The sequence below is a fragment of the Anneissia japonica genome, unplaced genomic scaffold (genome assembly GCF_011630105.1).
Source record: "Anneissia japonica isolate Jap-2015-1 unplaced genomic scaffold, ASM1163010v1 scaffold288207_len127366_cov164, whole genome shotgun sequence".
In the NCBI taxonomy this organism is placed as follows: domain Eukaryota; kingdom Metazoa; phylum Echinodermata; class Crinoidea; order Comatulida; family Comatulidae; genus Anneissia; species Anneissia japonica.
The window spans coordinates 106,612-126,665 of record NW_022712472.1 but is presented as its reverse complement, the minus strand read 5'-3'; the positions used below and the strand labels follow the sequence as shown (position 1 = coordinate 126,665).

The 20,054-nt window shown below is 36.0% G+C and overlaps 1 protein-coding gene across 2 annotated transcripts; it reads right to left on the bottom strand.

The window, feature by feature from the left end:
- Nucleotides 1–2,351: 2,351 nt before the first annotated feature.
- Nucleotides 2,352–18,421, bottom strand: LOC117107829 (EGF domain-specific O-linked N-acetylglucosamine transferase-like). 2 transcript variants are annotated; one of them, XM_033249618.1, is made up of 16 exons: nucleotides 18,356–18,421; nucleotides 17,560–17,771; nucleotides 16,302–16,399; nucleotides 15,828–15,933; nucleotides 14,990–15,096; nucleotides 14,416–14,511; nucleotides 13,422–13,519; nucleotides 12,147–12,250; nucleotides 11,529–11,621; nucleotides 8,513–8,665; nucleotides 7,911–7,979; nucleotides 7,430–7,488; nucleotides 7,301–7,328; nucleotides 5,737–5,828; nucleotides 4,360–4,459; nucleotides 2,352–2,989 (listed from the first exon to the last, which is right to left on the bottom strand). In XM_033249618.1, exons 2-16 carry the CDS (start codon nucleotides 17,767–17,769, stop codon nucleotides 2,849–2,851), a joined length of 1,554 nt encoding a protein of 517 aa, XP_033105509.1. In that variant the 5' UTR covers nucleotides 17,770–17,771; nucleotides 18,356–18,421; the 3' UTR covers nucleotides 2,352–2,848. The 2 variants fall into 2 exon arrangements, with proteins under 2 accessions (XP_033105509.1, XP_033105510.1); XM_033249619.1 differs by having other exon boundaries at nucleotides 18,360–18,405.
- Nucleotides 18,422–20,054: the final 1,633 nt, after the last annotated feature.

Here is a 20,054-nt window from a genome sequence, read left to right as displayed (position 1 = left end):
TGTAGGTGGGGATGCTGCTTAGCCATGACAGGGGTTGGTATCTCATCACGAGCATCGGGAATTTGCGTGCACTCGGTTGCTGGTGGCAGATTGAGTTTGACACCATCCAAACTTTCAATGATAAATCCTGTAGCGTATCTACCAGATGTTTGACAGCTACCATTGCAGGATGTGATCCTATAAGACACTTCTGGCTATATCTGTCTCTTATACACATCTAGATGTGTATAGTTTTGTTGCTCTGGTCGTCTATCAAGGCATATGTCTTTACAGCAGCTGATTTGTCATCTTGATGAGTCACAATCACTTGCACCACCTTTGAGCAAGACTTACTGTTGTTTATATTCTCGCTCCCACATATTTGAGCGCATGCTGTTGTAATGTTCTGCTGATCTTTATCAATTTGAGGTGATGTTCTTTTGATGTGCATCGAAGTCATGTGATCATTACTCTTACATATCCCACATGATACAGTTGCCGTGCAACCCCTGTACCGGTGAGATGTCGAACGGAGACATCTGAAGCAAATCCCATGCTCTTTAAGAAGGTGCTTCTTGTCTGTATGAGACCTCACCTCAAATGCCCTACAATTAGGCAAGTCATGTTTGCTGTTCTGATGTAGTGGGCAACAGCCGTTTTCCACCTTATTTTCTTGACGTGAACCTTTCAACTCAGTTTTGTTCACCATCACAGATGAGCGCCATGACTTTGTAGATGTCTCATGGCTCAACATTTCAGCTGCGAGCTTGCTTGATGAGCCATAAATGGGATCATTCACTTTTTTGGCCTCTTCTTTGACGAAGGCTGCAAATTCTACAAATTTCACTGCTTTCTTTCTTTCCTTCAGTCTGAAGACTCTGTTCCGCCAGCGATCCTGCAGTTGAGTCGGCAGTTTCAGCATTAACTTCTTAATATTGTCTGGATAATCCAGAACTTGAGTGGCTTTTATGCTCTCGGCCGCGTTACTGCACTCCACAAGAAATAACGAAAATTCGTCAAGGGTTTTGACATCACCCTGTTTGATGGAAGGCCAATCCAGTGCCTTTCTTATGAACGTACCTGCAATCACTTCCTCTTTCCTTCAGTCTGAAGACTCTGTTCCGCCAGCGATCCTGCAGTTGAGTCGGCAGTTTCAGCATTAACTTCTCTAAACCCTGTTACCACTTTGTTGGCTGCACCATATGTCAGTTGCTCCAGGTAATTCATACGTTCGTCATCAGAAGTCGTATTGGCTACTATCCTGGCTTGGAATTGCCTCAAGAATCTTCTGTACTCTAAAGGGTTACCCCCGAACTTTTTCAATTCCTGGGTTGGTTTTCTTAGGTTTTTAACGATTTCTTGTAATCCCATATCACTTGATGTCCTTTCCTTTTCAGGTGTGTGAACTGGTACATGTGTGACAACTTCCAGTGTCTCCAGCTTAGGCATTTCAACATTTGTTGTCATTGTGGCAAAATCTTTAGGTGGAGGGATGATCTGGTCGATCATTACGGAGCCTTCTGGAGTCTGGTTTAAGAAAGGCGTGGGAACTGGTCTGGCTGGTGCAGGTTCTCTATCAGGTGTAGTCTCGGGGTTGTTAGGTAAATCTGTATGTTGACATTGGACGCTTGGCAAAGACATAACGTACTGGGAGACTCTCTCCTCTGGTCGATCATGTGGCAGGTCCACGTGATCGCTCCGCTCACTGTAGCGGGTTAATTGCTCCTCTAACATTGCTGCCCTCGCTTCGGCAGCTACCAAGGACTCTTCTTGTTCCAAACGTTCTGCCTCCAGCTGGGCTTTCAAGGCATCCATTTTTGCCCCTGCCACTTTCTTGCCGTAGGCTGCACGAGCGGCCTGCATTGCCGCATCCGCCCGAGCTTGAGCAGCCGTTAACTCTAGCTGGCTCACTGAGCTCTTGATGCTTGACATCCTGTAACTCATTTTACTGTTCTGGTCTCTCTAAGGTGCCGGGGCGCCTTCTATATACCAGATGTATAACCCGCAATAAGGAAACAATACGTCGTGTAAGGTGAACGGTTGTTTATTTCCAAACAACAGGTAAAACTACAATGATAGAAAATATTGAAAATACAATGATTCAAATAATAATCATGGTCCACATAACTCACTCAATCAATTAAATATCATTGCCTATTTAAACATGTAACACAATGAGTTGTGACATAAGAGCCTTTATAAGCACATTTGTAAGAGAAAATGGAGCTAAAATTAAGCTAATCAATACGGCGAAACTGTCCTGGTTTAGCGTTGCTAGCCATCACGAAACACGCCGCCAACGAAAAAACACTATGGCGAGCGAAAGGCGCAGCACAATATAATTAAATAACAAATGAAACTGACAAACGTTGTTACATATCACTTTGCTTTTCTTTATTTAGCAATCGTCTTAAAACTCAAGAATTCATCAGTTCTTTATAGAATGTTACTGCTTTATATACAGTGAGTACGTACAGGCATAAGGCTTATGTCTTTATTTAGTCCAATATCTGTTTTCTTTTGTGTTTAATTCGAAGATTCATTAAATGGTGGATCAAAGACTTTGAAATAGGGGGATCCATTGGTGGACTTCTCTGAAGGAGGGTATGTCAGTCCCCGGACCATGGTTGGAGCTGGAGGTATGGTATGTGAGCTCTTAAAGTTTATACTGATACAGTACCTTCAACGAGGAATGAAAAAATGAAGGGCATTTAAAAAAAAAATATTATTTTCACCAAAAGTACTTTATAATTTGTTTCTGTGAGTGTATAAATTTTCAGTGTTTAAATGTGAATATCTGAGCTCCCTTTTCCCATATACAGTACAGTAATGCAACATTAGCTCCGATATGCATCCAGGGTCTTCCATGTCATAGTTCAACTCTAGCCCTGGGAGCTCTGTGATGCAGGATGTGATCTTCAGCCTGCTTTACTATTCGTTGAAATTCCTGAACCTCAAAAGAGTAGTCACAATATTTTGGATGCTCTATTTTCAATGATGGATGAGGTACCTGGAACATGAAAAAAAAATGCTTTTCATTCCTGTTGTCTTTGAATAGCGCCGCATATGCAAAGCTAATGTGTACGTTACTTTTAAAGTTCCACTAACAGAATTATTTTGATATTCTTTAAAGTTAGTAGAGATCATTTGATCTGTAAATGCACAAATAAATGTTGTAATTAAATTTTTGAGGTTTTCCCCAGAAAATGTCACACCCAGAAAAATCAATCTGATATGACTGAATCATCTGAGCATAATTTTGTGAGAGCAGTTTTGGAGCAGTTCAAACTTGCTGTGAATTTCTTCTACGTCATAAATTTTCCTTCCTTGGAAAAGTCACTTTCCCTATCTTTGGCTGCAGATTATCAAATTATATTTGAGAAAAACATGTGATATGCCTATGTATGGTCATGATGATGTCATCACATCATGACCATATATAGGCACAAAATAAAGTAATAGCTCTTGGCTCATAGGCTGGAGCAGTCATCTCTCTTTCCTTGGTGTTTGGGCCAGACTGTGCAAGGGTGTGGGGGGTTTGTCACTCCTCCCACACATCAAGTCTGTCTTACCTTCCCACCATATGTGACGTCTCGCTACAAAATGAGTCTCATCATTAGAAAATCCAAAAATGAGTTTATATTATATTTTGGTAGATCATATTATAAGCTTTAATTTGGTCTTTGAATGGCTTAGCTAGGAAAAGTAGATCTAGAGATGTGAGCAGTTGAAATTTAGGTGTATGAGAACAAGGTTTTGAGAAAATTGGCCTCAAAGATAAACTAACCTGTTTTATTTGATGAAAAAAAATAAAAAATTAAAATCAAAATTTTGTAAAAATGTTGCCTTTGACCTATTTTGGTGAATATCTCAATAGCCTGGTTCTCACGAGAGCCCTAGAATCCGGATCGGGAGCTAACTGTTAGCGCTAACCGTTAGCACCTGCGTGAGAACGCCCGATCGGTTAGCACTAACCGTTAGCAGTATCCGGATACCGCTAACGGTTAGCAAGCACTATCGGTTGAGCGCGTTTTTATCATCAACCACCCACACATACGCGTTTACAATTTCCAGTTTCTTATTGGCCAATGATTCGATCACCATATTTTTGGTATCCTGATCGGGATTTTCTCGTATGGACGCACGGCATCTAACGGTTAGCAGGATCCAGATCCTGCTAACCGTTAGCAGCCGTGTGAGAACATAGCCAATATGATTTCACCAACGATGCATCTCATTTCGTGTTGAGACCTCACATATGGCAGTACCCATTTATACTCCTGGGTAGAGAGACAAACATAGATAAAGTGTCTTGCCTAAAGACACAAGCAATCCGCTTCACAAATAATGAATCTAAAACAAAAATTTGAACTACTGTACCTGGTTGTGTTTCTGTAGTTTCGACTCGTCTTCCCATGTCAGGTAATACAGACCACGGAGCCGACTTAAACTTGCATAGCAGGTGTCTTCACAATTATACCTACAAAAACAATGTGTAATACAAACATATACAAAACAGAGATTAGCATTCTGTATGTAAAGAAATTTAAAATAAAATTGGCAGTATACTACCGTATTTTAACGCTAATTCTGGCAAGAATCCTTTAGATAGGGACACGTCACTAATTAGATGACGAGGCATTTGGCTACCTTAAGAGAGTCACAGTTAACAACTTTTAAGTGAGTCCACCTTCCTATCCATGTTGGACATGGAAACAAATCTTCAATGGACATTTCAGAGTGTTTATCAATCAAACTTAACAACTGACCAATCAGAAAGGGGCCAGAAATATGCCACGTGTTGTCTTAAGCTGGACACTCACTGCATCGTACGTCGCACGACGAAACCATGTTTGCTTCCAGTGAACGATAGACATCGCAAAGCCGTCTGCTGATTGTCAGTGGCAATCTGAACGGATCCTCATTAAAAAGACGATCTGTTGGGTCTGCGTCTTCGCGTGCATTCTTCAACACGTTGCCGTCGAGTCACCGTCGCACGCAGTGAGTAACCGGCTTTACAAACACGCATGATTACAAACTTCTTCTGTGGGAATTTAGCAACAATATCTAAGAGGTAGGGCTTAAGAATGTAAATACATTCATTGAAAAGTTAGTGAGAGACAACCCAGTGGATAATCCAGGAAATTAAAATAGAGGGGGCCCAGGGAGTGACTTTGACAGATGGAGGGTCTATATAACCTCATCTCCACCATGGTTGGGGCTGACGTAAACAATTTACAATTATGTCACCTCTAGATGGCCGGAAATGGCAATTTGAATGTAATTTTCTTTTCCCCTAATTTTTTACAATTTTGGAAAGATTTAGGGGTCCGGCCCAGCTGGGGACCTCACCTTGAATCCGCCACTCAGACCACTGAAAGCGTACGTAATGTGTACCCAAGATAAAACAGCATAGCAGATGATGATGAGGAGGGCCTATTTATTTATTTTCTCATGTGAAGGACATAGAAGCCTTTTCATGCATTATGCTCTTTAGATTAAGTGTAACGTCGTCGTTGTCGTTATTATTATTATTACTGTAGCAGAATAGTCCATTGATTTACGAAATGAAAGTTTCGAATCATGATATTATGATACTTGTGTTTGACCAATAAATAAATCTTGAATCTTGAATCTTGAGTCCAAAAACACACATGATGTACATTTATGCAGCCATTTTGTGGGTTTTTGCAACAGTATATAAGGGTGAGGTATAGTGGAACAATAATTTTATTAAAGACAGGAAAGGAAACATACATTTCAAATACGACAGCTCTTTGAGGAAGAAACAGAATGTGGGTAAAGCCAGCACCATGGATACCAATAAGAATATCAGTGGAGTGAATCAACTGAAATAAAACAAATACAACAATTTATTAATTGTGAAAAGCATCTTGTATATATAGATTCATATTTATTTTCATTTGTCCAAAATGGAAACAGCACTGAGTATATTTCAAGCTATTAAATATTATACATATTCATATCCAAAATATGATTCCCTTGTTGTTAGTCTTTTTAATTTTACTGATTTTATTTTTCTGTACTTTTTGTATGATGTATATTTATGTGTTTTACTGTATATTAAATTTTAATATTTGTAATTACTAGATGTGAGTGGTTCTCTGACATTTGTTATAGTAATTAAGTTTACATAGATACCAGGCCCTCCCATCCAGCTGTCTTGATTGCCAATAAAGAATATGCATAAACATATTATTTATTTAATAAATTTCCTTGAGAATGTAGATTATTCTGACAATAAATCTACAAATTGGCCCATTCAACAGCAAGCAAGAGAGTTAAAGTAACATTTCAATAACGAAAAATGAAAAAAAAAAAAGAATTTAAATACAACAATGCAAAGTTAGAATTGTGGTACCAATTCGTTCACTTTGATAGGCTGGACAGGGCAATTTATTGCAACACAACCAAGAACACAGAAGAGCATAGAAAAACTGCACTTTACCAAGTACATAATTAAAAGCTATTAAAAATGTGTCCTCTCTATCGCTCAATTACTACACTATCACAAATGGCCTCAGTATATTAAGCATCCCTATTTTTTTCTTGTTAATGTGCTTCCTCTCAGTATTTAGTTCCTCTTTATGTTTTCTAATTACTAACATTATTGACAGTTCGCAAAACTGGTCTATCCTGTTTGCTATATGTATGCTACACCCACCCATTGCTTAACAATGTTTTTGTAGGTAGCTTTGATCAGTAGGGTATAAAGAATGCTTTGTTTATTCATAGCTATGTCAAATACTAGAGGTAATGTTTTGATTGGTTAACCACTTTTGGTGCTTGTGCATATAATTCTTGCAAATATGGATAATTTTTCATTGCTGATGACATAATTAATGTCAAAATATTGAACCCCGACATGGTGATGTGCATTTCGATACTTGGAGTATGTACTATACTATCTTACGGTTCCTCTCATTCCATGACTGGACAAAAAATTCAACCGTAGTCAAACACGATTTTGAAAAGTTAGAGTACCAAATCACTTGGAATTCTCGTTAATTAATGTACCTGATGTTACTGTACATACATGTTAATGTGCTTTTTGAAACAGTTTAGAGCTGCTATAAGAACCATGCCATTTAATTTATTTTACAAGCAAAAGTAATCATAAAATATTTCATTTCAAAGCTTAACATTAAAAAACTTGCATCTTTAAAATATAAAATAGGAAATATTAAATTTTATAATCAAAAATTAATATTTCAAAAATGCAAAATATCAAAAGTAGCACTACTTTCTAGATATATAGTTTTTAAAATGCATGTATTAATATTCAACAATCATAGCCTACCATTAATTGATCCTTCAAGGATAAATTTCTGAAGCAAAACATCACCAAAGATGTTACTCTGGCTGTCATAATATAAATGTAAATTAAAACACAAGGACTGTATAAATATATAAATGTGTGAAATTTTACCTGCTCAGGTGCACGACTTTGACATGTAAATTTGGTCTTTTGGTTAAAGCAGCAACCAACTGAAAATGGTATCAGAAAACATCCTAAAAATTAACTCCAGTACAGTATATTATGACAGACTGAAATGGCGTGTAATACAAAGTATTACTAAACTATTACTATAAAAGGTGACAGATGTTATTAAGCAAACTTACATATTAAAGAGAGCTCAGATGTTAATTTCACAATAATTAAACACAATTATTTACATCATAAAGTAGGAGAATATAGCGTACCAACTGTAAACACATAAACAGTATAATATCTACATAAACAGTACTAGAAACATAAACATTTGCATTCGTTAATGACAAAAATCAAGTATGAATAAGTATAGTATACAATTACATTATACATTAAATTGTTGTTCTACGCTAACTGAAATCTTTGCTTTTCACTCTATTCACTCTATCATAGTTTTAACACAACATTTTTTTTTTACCTCATTTTGGTTGACAATGTTACGATGAGAAGCTTTCCTCTCAATTAACGTCACTTGGATTTCATCCACCTGAAATTGTGTGACAATAAAAATTTACTGTAGTAAAGCACAACACAATCACACGACGAGCCATGAAGATACCATTTTAATTAAGACAACAGAAAAAGGTGGCATGACCCTTTGAAAAACCTCAAAGGGCACACAATGTCACCAGACTGTAATGACAGCACCAGCAGGGGTCAGGACTCCTTCTCCCTCTCCTGGCCCCCATCTTCCGATGCCATGATGAAGTCATGAAATTAAAAATATTAATTTGACTATCCAAATAACATTATTTTGATTGAAAATCCCTAATATTGAGGTCTAAAAGCACAATTTTGGGCCATACTAAGCCATAAAAACTCTCTCCAATAACCGAACCAGTATTCTGGGAACCTGGTGACCCCTTGTTTAAGATTTGTTGGACCCCCTGTTGAAAAATTTCTGGAGCCCCGCTGCCAGACTGGTGACGTCATACTTGTCTATGCCATAGCAATATAAGAGTAAAATTACAATTTTTACGTTTTCACTACACACATCTGCAAAATCATATGTGTATTCACCTGTTTGTGCTCAACTCGGAGGCGATGCAAAACATGTTGGGAAAAGGCATTAATGAAGCTGCTACCATGGCAACCAGGGACAACCGGCATGTTGTAGTAGAAACCCTTGACTGTGCGTGATGGTACAGTGAACACGGCATCTTTCAAGCATACCTGAGTGTAGAGTACAGAAAAAACAATAAATACATATAATATCTATAATAGCCTAGGGCTATGTGTAGACATTGTTGCTGACAGTGTCACAAAACTCTGCCTAACCCTCACCAGACTGGGCAAGTGTGATAAAAATGTTAATTTTGCACCCTGTTCATATCTTTTGCCACCTTTTACCTTCCAGAAATGGAGGATGACACACCTGCGCCAGTCATCAAGAATTATGTTTGTTTGCCAGATAGAATGGAAAAGTCTGTGCAGCCATTCGGTAATGCCTTCTCCGCCATCCTTCATAAGCTCAGAGGTGATTCCATCAATGCCTGCAGCTTTACCAGCTTTTAGTTTCTTGACTGTGAGTTCCATTTCTTCAATAGAAGGAGGATCAGAAATTATTCGGGATCGGATTGAAATTCCTTGAAGAGGGTATGAATTTTGTTTTTGAGAGCGGTTCAGAAGAGAGTTGAAATGATCACGCCAGCGATTTAACTGTTCAGAAAGAGAGGTGAGTGGCGATCCGTTAGCTGATTTCACAAGTGGGATTGTATTTGATACATGTTTGCCTTAGAGAAGTTTAATGGCTCTGAAGAGCTTATGGTGTAATTTGTGACTGGCAGCATGCTCGGCCTGTTTTAAAATCTTTTTCAGCCAATTTGCTTTGTCACGGCGATTTACGTCGGGGGCAGCGAAAATGCTTGTACATGTTAGCTTGTTGAGAGAGGCGAACCACTCTGCAGTTATCAATTATTTTCAGTGTGATTTCAGTAATCCATTGCTTGGAGCGTCTTCTGACAAAACAAAGTTTTGTGGTTGCTGCATTATGGATGGTGTAACGGCATTCATCCCATATATGGTTGGGTTGTTCAACCTCATCACTCAGAGTTGTAAACCTGTTTAAGATATCCAAGCGATAGCTTTCTGCAGAAGGGATGTTTTGAAACCTGCTGTAGTCATACCTCCTTTGATGGTCAAGAGAGGATGGTTTACGAGATTTGAGATGGAGATTTACTGCAACACCAACAAGGCGATGATCAGTGTTTGAAATTGCATTCCAGCGGTGACTTACAATGATGTGGTCGATTTCCTTTTTGGTGTAGCCATTGTTGCTGTACCAGGTATAGTCTCTGTATGTCTTTCCATTGAAAATTAGCTACTACTGTATATATCTCTAGATGGTTAAGAGGAGCACAGTTCAAGAAGGCGTTCGCCATTATCATTTCTGACTCCAGATCCATGGGGCTCAGAGATGATTCAAAGCCAGTGCGGTCTGTGCCAATGGTTGCATTGAAGTCACCCAATAACATGAGTAAGTCACGTTTGCAGCAGAGGTTAATGACAGATGACAGTTGGTTATAGAAGTCCTCTTTGGGTTCATCCTCTGAGTAATCAGTAGGAGCATAGAAGACTATAATACAGAGATGCCCATATGGTTTTCTAAACCTGGCAGTGAGTAGGCGTTCGTTTACGGCTTTCCAAGAGATTAGTGATCGGTATGACTTCTTGTTTATTGCAAGTGCAACACCTTGGCGACGGTGTCCATCAGGTCTGCCATACCAAAGATAGTGAAAGTGGTTTGATTGTAGTTGGCCGGTGCCAAGCCACCGAACCTCAGTGAGGTCAGCGAGAGATCTTCAGTTTAGACAGTTCTCTACTTATCAGGTCTGTAGAGCCAGTTTCCGACATAGACAATACATTCCATGTAGCAACACGGGTGTTAGAGCGCAAGTCAATCCGTTCCGAGGTCGTCAGCGGGTTTATTCTTCCATTCTCGAGACTTTCTTTTGTCAGAGTTCCTGTGAATCAAGACCTAGCATTAACAGACGCATAGCCCTAGCCACCTCGGATTTCAACAGCCTAAATAATATCTGGACAAATAGCCATGTCTCACGAAATACCAAGCTGCGACTTTCTCTCTTGTGACATGTGGACTCTCACCATGTATCTTTCAGCTAAACTTGATGCGTTTGACAGTAAATGTCTCCGACGTATACTACGAATTCACTGGTTTGACAGAGTGACAAACACATTTGTGAGAGAAGCTACATCACAACCATCTGTCACTAAGAAAATGTGTTCCTCTCGTCTATGTCTGTTTGGACACCTGGCCCGAGCAATGCCCCAGCAAGAGGCTATCCAAATTATTAAAGCTGTGCCAACCGGGGACCTTTCCACCAGGTCGTCCCTGTATGAGATGGTTCAGGCCCCTATCCAGGGAGGTTTTTATGGTTTGGGAGAACCCCCCTTTTCTAGCAAACCCCCTCTTTTCTGGCGAACCCCCCTCTTCAAATTTCCCAAATAAGTCCTCCAACCCAAATAATGCACTGCAGACCCACCCAGACAAAGACCTTTTCAAACATATCTGCTTTTATAGCATTATTTAGACCCATAAAGCACAAAAATCCCCTTGCTTTGCTTCGACCGTGGACCTTACGCCCAGAAAACCCCTCCTTGTAAGAACCTGCTACGGGTCTGTGGTTTGACCAAATAAAACAAGATGCACAGACACTTGGTCTTCAACCCAATGACATCTGGGAGCTCACCAAAAACAGACCAGGATGGAGGCAGACTGTCAGAGCCGCTATGCCCCTGTAAAGGATTATGCGTATCAAGCAAGCCTGTTCATATTATGATTAATTTTTGAATGTTGGAGAAATTAATTGCAGTGCTTGTTATCCATAAAAAAATTCCAACATTTTAACATTTTTAAATGCAATCTAAAGGAATTAAACCCACCCCCACTCATGGGCTTCACCCCGCGAGTGTTGCTTTGCGACAAAAACATTACGTTTCGTTTTGGACTTCCTAATTTTTATTTCATGCTAAACCCTTGCCTCCCAAGGCGCATAAAGCTACCTCCCAAACTTACAGTTTTGTTCTTCCATGTATCCAGTGAGATGACTGGATTATTTGTAAATGCATTCCACATGAAGTTGAAATCATCTCTGTAACCAAGACTACTCTTCAAAAGAAAAAAAAATAGAAAATTTAATTAATTTATTCAAGATTTTACTAAAAACATTCATGTTATACAAGTGGTCCTCTCACAAACTGGCTATTCTAGGAGCGTAATACAAAGCCAGAGAGGTGAACAGGGCTCAAGCCCGGGGAAAGGAGCTGAAATATCCTGACTGAGTAGTGCAGTAGTTGAGTAATAAAATTTGTTCATTTACTTATTATTATTACCACTACGACCGACACTAAATGAATAACAATAAGAGGGTCGGAATGTCTAAGAATAAACGATGTAAAACAAAGTATTAAATTAGTATCTTGTATAATATCGAATAGCAGACTCTGTGTGGCCGGCAGTTATCAAAGCTATACACAAAAAAGCCCTTCTGGACTATCAAATTTTATTTGTCAAAAAAACTTGAGACATGTCTAGATATGGTCATGATGACATCACCTCATAACTATATATGGGCATACACCAGAAAATCTGATAATCTGGACATAATGTTAATAGAAATGAATGTCAACTTACAGTATCCCATCTGATGATATTAATATCTTTACTGAAGGTAGATGCAAGATGCTGTGTGAGATAAAGATTGACAAAATCACAGAACCTGTGATACATATTAATACCTGCAAAAAACAAACCCATCAAATTAAAAATATATTAATGCATGAATGGTGTTACAGAACAATCTAAAGCTTTGCGACACAAAAATATTGTACGCATATACAGTATAAATAGTCATGACGTGCCTACGCATGGTCATGATGTGCCTATTATATGGTCATGATGTGCCTATATATGGTCATGATGTGATGTCATCATGACCGTATTTGATAGTCTGGACGGGCTTCAGAGAAAAAAGACAGCATTCAATAAAGCTGTCCACACTATCAGATTCTCTTTGACAATAAACAGGTGTTATGCCCATATATAGTCATGCTGTGCCTATATATGGTCATGATGTGATGTCATCATGACCATATTTAGGCATGTCACATGTTTTTGTCAAATAAGATTTGACAATCTGGACAAGGTTTCATAGAAAAAAGACAGCATTCAATAAGACAATATTTATACAATAAAAAGCTTCACTACAAACTTCATAATAATAATGATTGATCAGATGAATATATGTGGCAAAGACAAGCCAAAACTCCTTAATAATGAGTAGTGATACCTCTTATACTTTTTTAAATCAACGACTTATTTCCTTGTATATATTTCTGTGTTTTATATTTTTAATGTCATGTTTTTATGATGCTTGTAATGTCGAGATGAATTGCCCCATGTGGGATTATTAAAGATTGATTGATTGATTGATTGAAAACAGTCACTCGTTGCATAAAATCAATATTTAGTTATTAATACAGACTTAACAGTATACTGAGGGGTATCAAACATGGTGAAAAAATCATTTAAATCCGACATTTCTTTATGAAGTTGCAGGAGTTTATAAATATGCAGCTGTTTAATGAACAATATGCGAGAAATCAGCCTTCGAAGTTTATGGTTTTTGGGTTTTCTCAGGCATAAACCATCACAAAATTGTTAATTATTGTTGTTTTAACACTGACAATGTGCAAAATAATTGCATAACATGATGTATAGATATATAAAGGTTAGTTAAATGCAATAAAATAGATTTTTAAAAATGTTAACATTCCAGCATGTTTTGGCCATTATCTCTGAAACAGGATTTGCGACGAGTGACTGGTTAGGCTTGACTTTACCACCTATATTATTTATAATTTACGAGATATTAAGTACAAAAATATATTTTTTTTTCTGATGACAAACCTGAATCCATTTTCATAAAAAAAGATGGTTGTTCTATGAGAATGTCACAATCATTATTTGTAAAATTTACAGAGCTGAAGCGAGACAATTCATTGAACCTGGAATAGAAGAAATAAAAAATTATCAATATGGCGGCAATAGTAATACACAGGTGTAAAAGGTGTATTATACCTGGAAATCGTTTTTAATGTCATATAAAAAATAGTAAAAACATAATTGGTTATATGGAATTTCAGTTAGAATAGGCAACTGTAGAGCAGATCACTTGTTTATTGTTGCATTCTAATTCCTTCCTTTTGCAGAAGCACAAATTTTTTTTATACACAAAAAGCACTTTACTCAACCAAGATTAAAGATTAGATTTTTAGACTCCAAAATGAATATAATGATTTATTATTTGTCCTTATTCAACTTTGAAATTGGAAATTTGGTCTGGACGGCCACTTTTACCATGATGGGTTGGACGAATTGGCTTTATACTCAACTTTGAATTGGCTTACTCAGCTTGGCCTAGCCAAGTTGGGCCTGGTCTACTTTAACAAATCCTTTATATTCTTCAATTCTATCAAATGTTGCATTAAACTAAAGCATATTTTGGACAGCCTATTTTTTTTTTCTGGCCAAACCCCTGAAGTACAAAACATGAAATTTGTTTTCTTGAGCTGGAAATAAACAAAATATACATTCAAATTAAATTACAAGACAAATATAAAACAAATAAAAAATTACAAAACAAATAAAAAATGTGCATACATTGCAAAAAATATTTAAATTACAGTTAAATTAATGATATACAATATATACAGTACAGTGAAAGAGAATCGAGCCGTACACAGTGTTGACAAACTCCAATGGAAAACGAACGCTAGTTGGGTTTAGACTGGGGTCTACGACACACGGTGCATGAAGTTTTAGCATTAACTCTTAGCCAAACACTGTTTATTATATTCTTTAGCATCTTCTACATTTGAAACAGACTTCAAATGTGTCTTACCATGATTGTAGTACTCCCGTTAAGGCAGGCTTTTCATACATGTTTATCTTACACAGACCACCAATATCACCGTCTGTGAACATGTCTTCACGAAACCTAAATGTTAATTAAATATTCACAAAAATACACATATTAACGTTAAATAAGTTATTTTTATTAGTGTAAATACAATAATATAATATTATCAATAATGATAATTATGATGATGATTATGAAGACAAAGATTATGATAATGATTATGATAATGAATTTAAAGAAAATCAATTTCTATTTTTTAAATCAATACTTGAAATTCAAACACCAGAAATTAGTCTTCAGGTTTTCGTGAGTTATCCATAATTTGTTTCACACTAAAAAAACCAAAGCAGCCGGGTGAAGTGAGTGCCCAACATCATGCAGGCATTGTGCCTTTGCGTTCCCCATAGAATCACGTTGGCCAACGACGACTCGGGCGCAATAAATCCCAGGCTTAAATGTACCTAAGCTCCACCTCCAGGCACTTTAAAACAGGATATGGTGGGACAAATTAACTATTGTTAAATCATTAAAAAAAACTTAGTCCTATGGCAATTACCTGTTAGTTTGTCTCCCATTTTCATGCAAAAGTCTTGTGAAATTTATTATGATATTGTGAGCTTTACAATACTCTAGATTCTTGCTGCAAACCATATAGGATCCATCCTGTAAAAAATTACCACAATTCCACTATGAGCACAACAAACAAATACTACTTTATTTTTAAAAGAACAGAAGGAGTAGTTACAGTCTCTTTTAAACACTAGATCAGCATTTCCCAAACATTAAATTTTTAAAAATAATTAGAAAATATATAATAATTTGTAAAAATAAAGAGAAAAATCAAAAAGAGAAGCCACATTTTTAAACCGGTGTGCACTGCTTGCAAAATCCTGTTTGGCAAGATGGACAGAAGCCTTCAGCATTGAAGTTTTTCCATTAATGAAAGAAGACGACTTTTTTTCCTTGGGAAGCACTTTGGTTATCGGTGTTGCACCGGCAACCCACCTTGTCAGAAACTCATAGGCTTTGAATTTTTATTGAGGCGTAAAACAATTGTAGGAAGCAATGGCTAGGTTTAGATATTTGATGTCCTTACTTGAATCTTTTTCTATTAAATTTATCACTGTGTTAATTGTATTTTCATAGTAATGATATCTAATATTTATAATCAGTTCTTTTCACTATTAGAATACTTACACAATAATCATTTTTTTTTCTTCTTCCAATGACAGAAATAACATGATTACTTTTATATGCACAGACACGTTTCGATGAAATGAAAACAATTGGCGGCCAATTTTTGGGTTGCATCCCACAGTTTGGAAATCATGTTCACTAGATTATAGTGTATGTACAAATTTTGAAATGTATTTTGAGATGAAAAATCATCATACCTTCTCTATTGCCTGGCAAACTTCGACCTGCTTTTTAAGTTCTTTTATATATCCAAAATCCGATGTCTGCCAAAAGAGATCTGACTGATTTTTTAAGTCAGTAGCCCTTTAAGAAAAAAAAAAGTATTATATAAAAATAATTAAAAATAATTGGAGCAAAAAATAGATGAGAAATAAAAACTAATTTATATTTTTAAATAATTCAATTCAATTTCATTTACCATCGTCATATGAAATTGTAAAATATTTTAGCAAAAAAAAAAAATTTTTGTTGCTAATTTTTCCACATTCAACATTGAGTTGGCATATATATAATTATACGTGTGCACCAAATCTAACATTAGATACCCAAAAATATAGAAATAAAAATACGAAACAGAATGACCTTGTAAATCATTGCTTCAGCACAGTAAGTTAAAAAAAAAAAAAATTTCGATAAATATTTGCCATGTGACTGAATTGATGAATGTTTACCAAAGTTTGTGTAAAACAGAACAAACTGGATAAAGAGGAATGTTCTTTCTATTACAGTCATCTTCATAGCCCCAACAAACATCTTTGTCTGCTTGTTTCTGCAAGAGAATAAATAATAATAAAAAATAAGAATTATTATTATTATCAAATTATTCAAACAGCATCTATAATCATATATTTCTATGTCATTATGAATAATAAAATATAAAAGGAAAGAATTATCTAAATGGGTAGAGCCAGCTATCAAAAATTCTCTTCACTTGATTTTAGTCAAGACTAGTGTATAATAATTTGTAATTACAGTATAGTCAAGTTCTGAAAACTCTATAGAAAATAGAGGCTGAAGAGTCATTATTCCCTGACAAAATTTTTAAAGGAAAAAAGCAAGCTTTGAACTTTCAGGCACAAGAGACACTAAAAAATAGGAGGCATTACATCAAATTATTGCCTGCTCAGGGATAGGAAAATGATATGCAAATGAAAATGATGACATCATTATTTCATTTCATTTATCTTTGCCTTGTACAAAATATAAGAAAATCGATGAAAAGGTAATCCATGTTTCCCAAAGAGCCGGCGGGATTGCCAAAAAGTTAAATAAATTACTATCTATGTGGCTCTCCAAGCAATGGGGAAAACACGCACGAGCAAGATAATAATATACAAAAATGTAGAAATATCAAAATTTATAAAAAATAATACAAGATACACATTTACATCTCAAAATTTAAGTTAACATAAGAATTCATAAGCAATATTCATCAAAATATTCAAATAGAATTTCAGAATAATATGTAACACAAACATACAATACACAAACACAAATATATTCATATACACAACATAATATACACAGACATACATTAAAATCTTAAAAAAGATATATATTTTCATCTCAAAATTGAGTTTACATAAGAATTCATTAGGCAACATCATGACTGACTTAAAATGATATGGATGACGGCAGTTATGATAATGTTGAAAATAGTGACATACAATAAAATTTAAGTATGATGATTAGCATGCTGGTGCTGGTGATGATATGAGATGATGTTGAAGATGATCAGATCATGATGATAGTTATGAAATTTGATGACAATGAGGATGATATTAACATACATTTTTTAAAAATATTTATTTATATAAAAAATAATACAAAATTTTTGTAAAATAATTATTTACTCTATCCATTTTACTGTTTTTTACTAGTTATTTTTTACTTGTTTAATATCATTTGAAATATGTTTATAACAAATACCTTATAAGGGCATGATGGAGCATATCTGCACTTATCGGCCTCTTTAGTTTCACCATGAAAAAAAAAGGGATAATGTGATATCGGAAGGTCAGGATCTGCAAAAATTGATTTCGTTCTCTGAACTTGCAAAAAACGGATGTCAGTGTCGTCAAGACAAAAATAACAGGTAAATATAAATAACAGGAACACAGTGACGGCATAAACAGTCATATCTATGAGAAAGAATGTGTCAACATTGAAATGAAATTATTATTTTTAAATATAGACATGCCAACAACAAAAACAGCCAATGGTTTGCTGCAAAATGGTAAATACAGAAAAACAAAACTGACAAACACATTACATACAAAACCTATTAGTAAATAATCATAGGGTTAATAAAGTAAGGTACCATAAAATTTAAGATAGGCCCTCCTACCTCTGCAATAACATTCTAATTTCTATTCTAGCTAGCTCAGTTTCCTCAGATTTGGTAGGTAAAAAAGTACGCCTAGCTACCTTTGGAGAGGAAAGGCCACCCTCTTTTTATAGATCCCTGCTCTGGGCCGGGCCTTTCATTCAGCCAAAGCCTTGCAGCTGAGCCTGCGATATCCTTCTTCACTACTTCTATACTCTAGCCTACTACTACTACTAGGCCTAGGGCTAGGCCAAGAAAGAAGGTCTAGTAGTACTACTAGTAGTAGTAGCCTCTCTTGATCACCGTCTTAATTTCTTATTGGACTGCAACTAACGTTAACTACCTATCCATAAACGAGATTTTATACTCAAAACACATCGTTTTCATTTGAGAAATTACCTGCAGCTGTGTTGTTATTGTCGATATGGATGATCGCATTTGCTGCCTGCTTCAGCGTGACCACGGTGAACAAATCAAAATAGTGAAATTATTAATTATGCTATACTGTGCTACGCCCCCAAAATGGATATATATACGGCCACGTTGGAGTATAGTAATAAAAAATATTATTATATCCACGGTGACCGTATATATCTATTTATCCGTATTTAATACTGATGAGTTTTGTTACTACATACACGTATATAGTACTTTTGTCATCAACAATCACCCCGTAAAACTGCTTGGCTACTATTTGGCCCAATAAAAAAAAAAAAATTAGTTTATCACTCCACCCCCCCCCCCCCCCCCCCACACCCCCCTCATCACTTTTGGGGAAAATTCTGATTTTTTTTTTCTCCAATCAACATATATTTTTGTTTCAAACGGCCGTTTTTCCATCTTTTTTCACTTGAAAAGCTCAGGATACCTTGCAAATATGTTTACTGGTACAACAAAAACATATTTTTAATATAAATTTATGACTTTTTATATAGGCCTATGTGTCCCTAACCATTGATTAACTCGTGAACTCGTTAGAAAAACAAAGCACCACCTAGAACTTATACAAAGCAATTGTTTTATTCGTTTAATACTCTCGACCATTTCGATTGAGATGCTTCAATCGTCTTCAGGAGAATAATATCTGCAGACACTCCAAACAGGGAAATACTTATATGTTTGAGTAGAGAGGCTGGATGGCGGTAAACTGACCAATGTGTGAAAGGCTAAAACATTTCCCTGTTTGAAGTGTCTGCAGATATTATTCTCCTGAATAATGTTTAATAATGTTTCGACGTGTCCCACGTCATTATCAGGTAATAACGCTTATGATTCTAACGGTCTAAATACTACCGGTAAGATATAAGACGAAACAAGCAAGTATAAGGGTAAGTGATGTATATTATAGAGGTCAGGAATACTATGGTAAGTCATGTATATACGAATTGGAATGAGAGAGTATTGTAATGAGTTGTTGGTTTGTTCATTGACGGGTTTCCCCAAGCAATGTTAAGGGCTTCATAAGATATAAGTATAAGTCCGTAACATGTAGTCTCGACTAACTGACATAGGTTCTTCGCATTTATGGCTTAGGTGTCGCGTTGTTTATAATAGAAAATACTAATACTAATTGGTATCTACTCACAACTGTAGATTTGTGAACGCTTGTGAGTGACCTTTTCAAAATATTTTCAATTTGGATGACTGACCAATCTATAGGCTAAATGTCGCTATCAATATCATACACATCCATTGACTAAATCAAGAGTTAAGAGCATAAACATTGACAATAGTACATAATGCATTTTTTTCTTGTTAACCTCAATTTTTGTATTCCATATGTCAATAGCTACAAGAAAAACACAATTTGTATCAAATACATCCAAAATTAGACATATGACACTGAAGTTTATTGATATTTTATGAAAAAATTTGCATTTTAGAAAAAGGTCGATGACCCTTTGACCTCTAGCGACGTTAATAATCTTCGGATTATTTTCTTTAAACAGCATATGATTAAGAAACTATTTAAGAAATAATATTGATGGGATTTTTAAATCACAGGTTATGGGCATAAATGTTACCCCTCCCTCCCATAAAAATATTGACCATAAAACACTAACGACCATTACAAATGACGCGAGTACATACAATGTAT